Source organism: Nicotiana sylvestris, chromosome 5 (genome assembly GCF_000393655.2).
Source record: "Nicotiana sylvestris chromosome 5, ASM39365v2, whole genome shotgun sequence".
Lineage (NCBI taxonomy): Eukaryota > Viridiplantae > Streptophyta > Magnoliopsida > Solanales > Solanaceae > Nicotiana > Nicotiana sylvestris.
The window spans coordinates 91782650-91794543 of NC_091061.1; the positions used below are offsets into that span (position 1 = coordinate 91782650).

The window sequence follows — 11894 nt, forward strand, 5'->3', positions numbered from 1 at the left end:
TAACAACTAGCATAAAAATAGATCACGTATTTTTAGAGTCCCAGCAACAAATTTAATTGTTATTACCATTTTCACAGTAAACATTGGGTTTCATATTTGTGCTGAAGATCATGTTTTAGCTTTGTTGAGATACTTAAATATGGTTCTTGAAGTTTATTTAATTGTTTATTGGTGCAAGAGATTTGATTGTCGTTCAGGTGGTGTATTTTGCTTAACCACTCTTCTTGATATTATCCATGCTTCCTACCCTGCTTGTTGTTGATGTATATATGCTTGGTGAGGAAGAGTGTAAAAAACAAAAGGCGATGTCGTGCATTGTATTTACATTATCATGTAAGGATGAGAGTAAAAGCACGAAGGTAATCTCGTGTCATTGTTTAAAAGCGCGAAGGGTGATGTCGTACCATTGCTTTATATTATCAGATGATGAAGAGAGTAAAAGCAAGAATGTTGATGTCGTGCAAAAAATTTTATATTATAATGTGAGGATGGGAGTTCATGGAACGAAGGATATTTTCGTGCATGTGAGGGCGAGAGTAATGCATTATATTATGTTATCTTTCCATTGCATATACATTTATGCCTTTATCCTGAGTTATTATAGTTGCACCTATGCTTTCTATGTTGCTTGATTGTTGTTGTTACATCTCGCATTTTTCGTACATTAAAGCTTCGTCTTCATTTAATTGACGTAGACTCGGGGATGAGATTATCTTGAGATTAGCATATTTATGTTATTTATAACAAGCAATCGGTAAGGGCCATGAAGGATAAAGGGTGCACGAATTAAAGAAAATGAGTTTCGTTGAAGGTTGTCGATGTGGGATAAAATACGGGCCGAGCGACAATACCCGATATTTATAGACTAGTACCATACAAGGTACCATATGACCATGATAATATGATGTATAAAGTATATTTAAAATAAGTAAAATTTTAAGTAATTTGAGATAATTCTTAATTATGTGGGTAATTGATTAATTATCAGGTAGCGGGATAATACCTAATTAATTATTAATTATAGAATAAGATTTAATAAAAACCCTTCCCCACCCTATGTGGCATCAAGCCACCACCCAACCCAAATGACTCTTTAGTCATGTCGGGTAGGTGGCAATTTAAGGTGCTAACTAAACTACACCTCATACTAACATTTTCCAAGGCAAAATGACTACACCCTCATATTGGCTCAAAGAGGAGATTTCTTAAAGAGATATTCAACTAAGTCCTTACAACCAAAAACTAACGAATTGCTACAAATTCACCAATTCTCTCAAGAATTTGTACACATTAAGTAGCGTGTTTAAGGCATATAGTAACCTACAACTTTCACAGTCCAACGTAAAATTTTACGATTCTAAAGGAGTAGGTGCAACCTTTTCCGAGAACATCATACAAATTTTTTCCACTCCAGGTATGTTAAGGCTAAGCTCTTCCTTTATTTAGGCATGCTCTCGTAATTACACGCACTACAACATTTTAGGCCTACGACCACCCCGAACAAGTGTGGCCTAAACTAGCAAAAAGTGTGACCTTTGATTAAAGGCCACACTTTTCAACTTTAGGCAACGCCTTTATTGGGGGTGGCCAAAACAAGCGTAACCTTTGACCTAAGGGCACGCTTTTCAATTGTTGCCTTATCAGCCAAGCTTAAAAGCGTGGCCTATTAGATGACAAAGACAACGCTTATTATACCCCATATGAGAACGCTTTTATATCTTACAGCTACACTCGAAAAGCGTGGCATTTATTATCTTATAGGCCACACTTGTTAAGTGTGGCTTCTAAAAGAACACTTTCAAAGCATGGTGTACAAACATATGGCAACACTTTTAAAGTGTGGCAAATTGGCTAGAGTATACAATTTATATTTTGATTTTTTTATAAATTTACATTTTGCATAAAATCCTGTAATTACAGTTATTTCAAGCATATCCATTATTATCATATATTTTGATGGTAGAAAGAACTAAATTAGCTAATAAGTACCAAAAAATAATAATTCAAATGAATACACATACTAATAAAACAATGAGTCAAAATGCCCATTAACAATAAATTTTACAAAAGTGAGTATATTCATATAGTATCATGAATATTAGACATCCTAATTATCCAATAATTCTTCACGTTCACATTAAGATCAAATTGACATTCCGCCACCATTTTCAGTAACATCACCCATATTATCCTATACATAAAAAAAATATAATTAGATAGAAACTAAACTTTGATCTTTCGCCAAGAAGAACAAAGACGAGGATAACATATAATAGCACCATATTTTACATATTTTTTAGTCACAATAAAAAAAATAATTAATGAGTAACCATGCAATACATGAATTGCCATGTCGGAGCAACATAGCTAAAAATGCAAAGACTAAAAGACCTTAAATGAAAAAAGCAAGTATACTTGCCTATTTAGAGCATAATCAACTCCGGCAGCATCAGCTCCATCAAAGCTGAATCCATTTAGTTCAAGACCACACTGTTGTGCTCTCTCTTTGTCACGGTCAACATCAAATACAGTATCATAAAGTCCTAAAATAGAGAATGCAGAGGTTAATACACAAATTCAGAAGCAAATGAATTGGGATCTGCTAAAATAATAATCAAGTCAAGGGCATCAAATTTAAATTCTAGCATGTGCAGACAAATATTTATTATCGCACTTAATCAAGAAAATGCAATATGCTCCTGTAAATCCAATATACATCAAGTGAATTCACTACTAAAAGAGAAAAACTACAATTGAAAATTCTGATCGGTAGCATTACACAGACATAGTAGTAGTTGGTTTATTGGTGGCTTGCATACCATATGTGAACATCTGCAGTTGCAATGCCACAAGTTGCCTCTAACAATAGACCTTCAATGATCAAGGCTGCCAGATATCCATTCTCACGTTGACTTAAAGGAAATTATGCACATTCAATTTTAGTCAACTAACCAAGGTGTTTTCCCCCACTACTTCAATTTAAACACCTCTGAAAATCTAAAAGTAGCATCCTTATAGGGGTGATGGAAAACAAATTGTAGCAGATGATGGATTTGAAAATCATGGAACTGCAGGGCAAAAAAATCCTGGGCAAAATAGTGCAGCAGACGTAGGAATTTCAGCTGGTGTTCAAGTTGCATTAGGTTTTCAAGTTGTTAGGAATCCTGGGAACCAAGGGTGTGATGAGTTAAATAAAGAATCAGATGTTGTTTCCATCACTACCCCTGTTGCAGCAGCTTCTAATGCTATTGCAACAGCTGAACAATGTGAGAAACAGCAGTACCAGTCCAATCTTCAGTAGCCCTGTAACACTATGCAATATGAGGGGTAGAAATTGGAAGGTGTAGCTGCTGCTATCAATATGGAAAATGCTACTGTATTAGCTCGAGATGTACTTCCAACTCCTGAATACTCACAGATGGCCAAACCAATAGCAACTCCTGCTACATTGCCAAAAAATGTTGCAGTTGAACAAATTGAGGGACAGCAGATAAAATCCCAGTTGCAGCAATTACTGAGGATCAATACTGGGCAAAATAGTCCTGCTTCAACTGGAGTTACTAAGGAGTATGGTAAGTTTTTTAGATCTAACAATGTGCAGGAAGAAGTGGAGACCAAAACTACTAATGCAACTATGTATGGTGGCTCATATGTTGGGAGTGCTAGATTGAATGCTGCTACTGCAAGAAAACAAATTGGTGTGACAGATGCTGATACACGTACTGTTACATTGGTTGAATTAGCTGATGGAGCAACAGATATGGGTGCTACAGTTGAGGAAACTCAATGTAGATGTAATGGAATTGGAGTATGCAGCTTCAACAGGATATAAGTTGATGAATGTAGTGACTAAGCAACCTCAAATCTCAGCTGGAATAAAGCAAGCAACAACAGAGATTCTGAAACCAACTATTGCATTGAACACTACTGTGGCTCGAACAACTTCTAAGGATGAAAAATCAAGGGGCAAAGGTACTGGCTAGGTACTACACACAACAAGCCAATCACCAACACATCAACGACAATCTGACACAAAGAATAACAAGCGTAGCAACCGGATAGTAGCTAATCTTTCTATATTTGCTAAACTAACTCTAAGATCTACATCACCTAATTCAAGACCAAAAATTTCGACAATAAACTCAATACAAAGCGGAAAGCATTTAAGTTTGGTGGAAATGTGGAGTCTAAATACCTTTTCAAGAATTGGATCATGGGTTGACCCAGAAGAGTGTGGAATGGCCTTTTACAACCTGTGCGCTACTTGCATCAACTGGAGAAGGTTGGTTACAACCTGTGCGCTACTTGCATCAAAATTGATTGTTCTTACATTGACATATTCCCACATTCGTTGTTTAATATCATCAAAGACAGCATGCCAATTAATGAACAACAAGGTGATAAATCTGGGATTCCTGGTAATTGTTCCTATAAAGTTGCTTAACTCAAATACTCTTTTGCAGGTTGGTCCAATAGCTTGCCCTTTATCAAATGTGACTTCCTCTCTTTCCTCAAAATTTCTTGCGTGAATCATCTTACATTTTGTTTGCCCTCGAACTTTCTTCTTATCTGATATCCCTATACTTATGTAATATACAAGACATAAGGAAAAGAATACAATAAACACACAAAATTGCAAGGTTTAAGACATACCACCTGTAGCAGAATCAACGTCCATAGCTTCGTCTCTAACACAGTCATCCTTGCCAACTTCTTCCTGTCCAAAAATTGCTGGAACGCTATGTGAAAATGTAGAAACACTATGTAGAATTGCAGAAATTGCCGAAACGCTGTGCAGAAATGCAGAAAAACTGTGTAGAAATGCAAAATTTGCCAAAATGTTGCGCAGATATGCAGAAAATGCAGGAAAACCTGTGCAGAAACGCAAAAAACACTGTTTAGAAATACAAAAAATTCTGAAATATAGTGCAGAAACCCAAAAATAATATGCAGAAAATACACTGTTCAAAAATGCAGAAATAATGTGTAGAAATGCCGAAATGCTATGCAGAAAATATAGAAACACTGTGCAGAATCACAAAAACAGTGTGCAGAATTGCAGAAATTGCCGAAACACTCTTGTCACGACCCCGGTTTGCCCTCCGTGAACCATCGTGACGGCACCTAGTCTCTACGACTAGGTAAGCCTAAAATGCAGAATATAAACAAATTTGCGGAAGAATACAATTTAAAACAGAAATAATATAATAAAACAACATTTTAAAAAGTGTCGCTCGGCATACAAAATATAACTCTCAAATCCAATATACATTTCTCCCAAAACCCGGAAACCCATGAATCACAAGCTAAGGATATTACATAATGCTCCAACTCCAGAATAGTCTAAAACAAGTATATAGAGAAGGGTTGTAACTACAAGAGAGAATAAAGAGAGACTTCTTGGTCTGCGGATGCGACAGATATACCTCGAAGTCTCCGAAGGGTCGCCTCACCTCAAGGATGGTAAGTCTGAGTCAAGGTACCTGGATCTGCACATGAAAAATATGCGCAGAAAGGGCATGAGTACACTACAGCGGTACTTAGTAAATGTCAAGCCTAACCTCGATCGGGTAGTAACGATGAAGGTCAGAGCCCTACTAAGGTAAAATAAAAATATAAGATATGACGGTATAAGATAAGCAGTACATTCAAAAACTAACACTAAGAATTTAATTTAGGGAAACAAAGAATTCAATAACTGAAATAGAGGCAAAAACAATCACAAGGAAATAACCGGGGATCGCTCAGTATCTCGAGGATCTCTTAGTACCCTCAATATATGCCAGGGATCTCTTGGTATCCCGAGGATCTCTCGGTATCCTCAATATATGTCAGGGATCTCTTGGTATCCTCAATATATGTGTCAGGGATCTCTTGGCATCCCGAGGATCTCTTGGTATCCTCAATATATGTGCCAGGGATCTCTCGGTATCCCGCACCTCAGTTCAAATCATAAATACGTACAGGGGATCTCCCGGGATGCCGTCTCGTAGTCCCAAAGTAAAACACACAGCAGCAACACAACAATACTCAATTAAGCTCAATTTCGTATCAAGTACACAAGTAATTCTAATCTAACATGCTTCACATAATTCAATTAACGCAGTTTAGGCAAATAAACAGTTCAGTCAATTAGACATGCTTTTTCTAAGCTAACAGCAGGTTTAAATTGCAAGTAAAATGAAACAGGAAAAAGAACACAATTGAAATTACTTAAAGAAAATAGGATTTTCAACAATTAGCTCAAGTAGGCACTCGTCACCTCACGTACAAGGCATTTCAAATATCAAATATACCAAATCCTAAGGGGAAGATCCCCCACACAAGGTTAGGCAAGTCATTTACCTCGAACCGGCTCAATAATTAACCCGAAACCACGTCTTTTCCACGAGTACTCGACACCAAATGGCCCAAATCTATTCAATTCAATTGCATAACGTAAATAACAGTTAAAGTAATTGATTATACAAAGAAATTCTAAGCTAATACGCGAAATTAGGTAAAATAACCAAAATGCCCCTCGGGCCCACATCTCGGAATCAGGTAAAATTTATATTTTTAGAATCCCCATACTCTCACGAGTTCATGCATACCAAAATTATCCAAATCTAATGTCAAATTCTCAATCAAAAGTTGAATTCTAGGTTTAAGAACTTTCTTCCAATTTTTCCCCAATTTTCATCTCCAATCCGAAATTAAATGATGAATTCATGTTTAGATTAATAGGTTACAAGCAAAAAGGAGTAAGGAACAGTTACCCAATTGATATCTCTAAAAATTCCTCAAAATCTCGCTCAAATCCGAGCTCCCAAACTCTAGTTTTGATAAAAATTGCTAAAGCCTCGACTTTGAAATTTTATAATCTGCCCAGGTAAATCCTTCTCCGCGAACGCGGAAGGACCCTCGTATTCGTGAAGCACAACTTCGCTTGGCCCAGATTTCCTTCATCGCGAACGCGATGCCCCTGTCACAAACGCAGTAGCAGCCTTCTCCCTCCTACGCGAATGCGGGACCCTCTTCGCGAATGCGTAGGCATACGACCTCACAGCTTCGCGAACACGGGGACATCATCACGAACGCAAAGCGTTTAGCTTCCTTCAGCCCCAGCTTCTCTTCACGAACGCGAGACCCCACTCACAAATGCGAAGGAAACCAGAACTGGAGACCTGCTACATTTTCTGCAATTCTCTAAGTCAAAAATGACCCGTTAAGCATCCAAAACACACCCGAGGACCCCGAAACCTCAACCAAACATGCCAACCAATCCTAAAACATCATTCAAACTTGTTCCAACCTTCGAAATACTCAAAACAACATCAAAACACCTATTCTTTATCGGATTTAAGCCTATGAATTCCAAAAACTCTAAAAATACGCTTTCAGTCAAAAAGTCTATCACACCTCGTCCAAATGACCTGATATTTTGCACACACGTCACATTCAACACTACGGAGTTAATCCAGCTTCCGAAATTCTATTCTGACCCTCGGATCAAAATCTCACTATCGAACCGGAAACTTCAAAATTCGACCTTTCGGTATTTCAAGCCTAAATTAGCTATGGACCTCCAAAACACAATCCGAACACGCCCCTAAGCCCGAAATCACCCAACGGAGCTAACGGAACCATCGGATTTCCATTTCGATGTCGTCTTCACACTGTTCCAACTACGGTCAACTTTCTAACACTTAAGCTCTTATTTAGGGACTAAGTGTCCCAAAACTCTCCGAAACTCAAAACCGAACATCCCGACAAATCAAAATAGCAGAAATAAACTCGGGGAAAGCAGTTAATAGGGGATCGGGGCGTAATTTCTTAAGACGACCGGCCGGGTCGTCACATCCTCCTACACTTAAACATTCGTTCGTCCTCGAACGAGCATAAAGACATACCTGAAGTAGTGAAAAGATAAGGGTAATGGCTGCGCATATTCTGCTCGGTCTCCCATGTCGCCTCCTCGACCGGCTGACCCCACCGCTGAACCTTTACCGATGCAATGTTCTTTGACCTCAACTTTCTAACCTGCCTGTCCAGTATTGCCACTGGCTCCTTAACATAAGATAGATCCTTGTCCAATTGGACTGAACTGAAATTCAACACGTGCGACGGATCACTATGATACCTCCGGAGCATCGAACATGAAATACCGGATGAACTCCTGCCAAGCTGGGAGGTAAGGCAAGCTCATAAGCAACCTCCCCAACATGCCTCAATATCTCAAAAGGGCTAATAAACCTCGGACTCAACTTCCCTTTCTTCCCAAATCTCACAACGCTCTTCATAGGCGAAACCTGAAGTAGAACCCGCTCTCCAACCATATAGGAAACCTCATGAACCTTCCGGTCCGCGTAAGTCTTCTATCTGTACTGGGCTGTACGGAGTTTATCCTAAATCACCTTAACCTTCTCTAAAGCATCTTGAAACAAGTCTGTGTCCAATAGTCTAGCCTCACCCATTCAAACCAACCCACCGGGGATCTACACCGCCTACCATATAAAGCCTCATACAGTGCCATCTGAATGTTGGACTGATAGCTATTGTTGTAGGCAAACTCCGCCAATGGCAAGAATTGATCCCAAGACCCTCCAAACTCAATCACACACGCACGGAGCATATCCTCAAGAATTTGAATAGTGCGCTCGGATTGTCCGTCCGTCTGAGAGTGAAATGTTGTACTCAACTCCACCCGAGTACCCAACTCATGCTGAACGGCTCTCCAGAATCGTGATGTAAACTGAGTACCTCTATCTGAAATGATGGAAACTGGAATACCATGCAGGCGAACAATCTCTCGGATACAGATTTCCGCCAGCCGCTCCGAAGAATAAGTAGTACACACAGGAATGACGTGAGCGGACTTGGTCAGTCGATCCACAATCACCAAATAGCGTCAAACTTTATCAAAGTCTGTGGGAGCCCAACTACAAAGTCCATGGTGATCCGCTCTCACTTCCACCTCCGGAATCTCTATCTGCTGAAGCAACCCACCCGATCTCTGGTGCTCATACTTCACTTGCTGACAGTTGAGGCACCGAGCTACAACTCCAACTATATCTTTCTTCATCCGCCTCCACCAGTAGTGTTGCCTCAAATCCTGATACATCTTCGTGACACCCGAATGAATGGAATACCGCGAGCTATGGGCCTCCTCCAGAATCAACTCCCGAAGCCCATCGACATTGGGTACACAAATCCGACCCTGCATCCTCAATACCCCATCATTACCAATAGTCACATCTCTGGCATCGTCGTGCTGAACCTTGTCCTTGAGGACAAGCAAATGAATGTCATCATACTGCCGCTCCCTGATACGATCAAATAAGGAAGACTGGGAAACCACGCAAGCTAGAACCCAATTGGGCTCCGAAAGATCCAATCTCACAAACTGGCTGGCTAAGGCATGAACATCCTTCTCCCTAGGCCTCTCTGATGCTGGTAAATAAGCCAAACTCCCCAAACTCTCTGTCCGGCGACTCAAGGCATCAGCCACCACATTGGCCTTGCCCGGGTGATACAAAATAGTGATGTCATAGTCCTTCAACAACTCTAACCACCTCCTCTAGCGCAAATTTAGGTCCTTTTACTTGAACAAGTGTTGCAAGCTCCAATGGTCAGTATAAATCTCACAAGGCACACCATATAAATAATGGCGCCAGATCTTCAGGGCGTGAACAATGGCAGCTAACTCAAGTTCGTGGACCAGATAATTCTTCTCATGTACCTTCAACTGTCTGGACGCGTAGGCAATCACCCTACCGTCCTACATCAACACCGCTCAGAGGCCAATCCTCGAGGCATCACAATAAACCCTATAAGACCCCGAACCTGTAGGAAGTATCAAAATTGGGGGTGCAGTCAAAGCTGTCTTGAGCTTTTGAAAGCTAGCCTCACACTCCTCCGTCCACTGGAACGGAGCACCCTTCTGGGTCAGTCTGGTCATAGAGGCTGCAATCGATGAAAACCCCTCAACAAAACGGCGGTAGTAACCCGCCAAGCCAAGGAAACTGCGGATCTCTGTAGCTGAGGATGATCTGGACCAACTCTGCACGGCCTCTATTTTCTTCGAATCCACCTGAATACCCTCACTCGATACCACGTGGCCTAAGAATGCCACCGAATCTAACCAAAACTCACATTTTGAGAACTTAGCATATAACTTCTTGTCTCTCGGAGTCTGAAGCACAGTCCTCAGGTGCTGCTCATGATCTTTCTGACTCCTGGAATACACTAGAATATCATCAATAAAAATAATGACGCACGAGTAAAGATACGGCCGAAACACACTGTGCATCAAGTGCATAAAAGCTGTTGGGGCATTGGTCAGCCCAAATGACATGACAAAGAACTCGTATGACCATACCGAGTCTTGAAAGCAGTCTGCGGAATATCTGGCTCCCGAATCTTCAACTAATGGTAACCTGAGCGCAAGTCAATCTTAGAAAACACATGTGCGCCCTGAAGGTGGTCAAACAGTTCATCAATACGAGGCAAAGGATAACGGTTCTTCACTGTAACCTTGTTCAACTGGCGATAATCGATACACATACGCATAGAACCATCCTTTTTCTTCACAAACAAGACAGGAGCACCCCAAGGTGATACACTGGGCCGAATAAAACCCTTATCAAGCAATTCTTGCAACTGATCCTTCAACTCAGGAAGAGCCATATGATACGGAGGAATAGAAATAGGTTGAGTTCCCGGCAACAGATCAATGCCAAAATCAATATCTCTATCAGGAGGCATGTACGGAAGATCGGCTAGAAACACATTGGGAAAATCCCGTACTACTGGAACTGAATCAACTGAAGGGGTATAAATACTGACAACTCTCACATAAGCCAAATACACGTCACAAGCCTTCTCAACCATACGCTGAGATTTAAGAAAATAAATAACTCTACTGGGAGTATGATCTAAAGTACCCCTCCACTCAACACGCGGTACACCTGGCATAGCTAGCATCACGGTTTTGGTGTGACAATCAAGGATAGTATAATGTGGCAATAACCAGTTCATGCCCAAGATAATGTCAAAATCTACCATGCTGAGCAACAATAAATCGACTCTGGTCTCAAAACCACTAAGCGCAACCAAACACGACCGATAAATGCGGTCCACAACAAGAGAATCTCCCACAAGAGTAGAAACATAAACAGGGAAACTCAAAGAATCCCAAGATATACCCAAATGCGGATCAAAATAAGAAAACACATAAGAATAAGTGGACCTGGATCAAATAGAACTGATGCATCTCTGTGACAAACCAATATAATACCTGTGATGACAAAATCGGAGGCAACAGTCTCGGTACAGGAAAGAAGGGCATAGTTTCTGGCTTGGCCTCCCCCTCTAGGGCGACCTCTACCTCCCCGACCTCAACCTCTAGCTGGCTAAGCAGGTGGGGTAGCAACTGGAGCTGTAACCATAGCCTGAGAGCTCTGCGGGGTGCGCTGTGGCTGAGAAGTCTGTAGAGGGGCACTCCTCCCAAGTCTAGGGCAATCCCTCACCACATGGCGTGTGTCACCACACTCAAAGAAAGCTCTAGGAGGATGTGGTGGTTGTGACTGGCTCAGGCCAAGTCTGCTAGACTGACCTCTGAAAGCACCCCGCACAGGAGGCACGCTAGATACTGGAGGTGCATAATAAGGCTTCTGAGGTCTAAGAGGAGCTAGAATACCACTGGCTGTTGGAAGAGCTGAATGAATAGGGAAACTCATATAACCCCTACCATGGCGACCTGCAGCTGGGGCACTAGCACTAGAATAATGGCCCGACTCTCGAGACCTCTTGGCCTCCCTCTCCTTTCTCTCCCTAGCATGCATACCCTCAATCCTCCTAGCAATGCTCACCAACTGCTAATAAGAAATATCCATCTCCAACTCACGAGCCAT

The 11894-nt window shown here is 41.0% G+C and overlaps 1 protein-coding gene across 1 annotated transcript; it reads right to left on the minus strand.

Moving 5' to 3' along the window:
• Positions 1-1996: 1996 nt before the first annotated feature.
• LOC104239860 (uncharacterized) lies at positions 1997-11371 on the minus strand. Its single transcript, XM_070174524.1, has 5 exons — positions 11279-11371; positions 4654-4872; positions 4196-4578; positions 2420-2543; positions 1997-2191 (listed from the first exon to the last, which is right to left on the minus strand). The coding sequence occupies exons 2-3, from the start codon at positions 4676-4678 to the stop codon at positions 4247-4249; spliced, it is 357 nt and encodes a 118-aa protein (XP_070030625.1). The 5' UTR covers positions 4679-4872; positions 11279-11371; the 3' UTR covers positions 1997-2191; positions 2420-2543; positions 4196-4246.
• Positions 11372-11894: the final 523 nt, after the last annotated feature.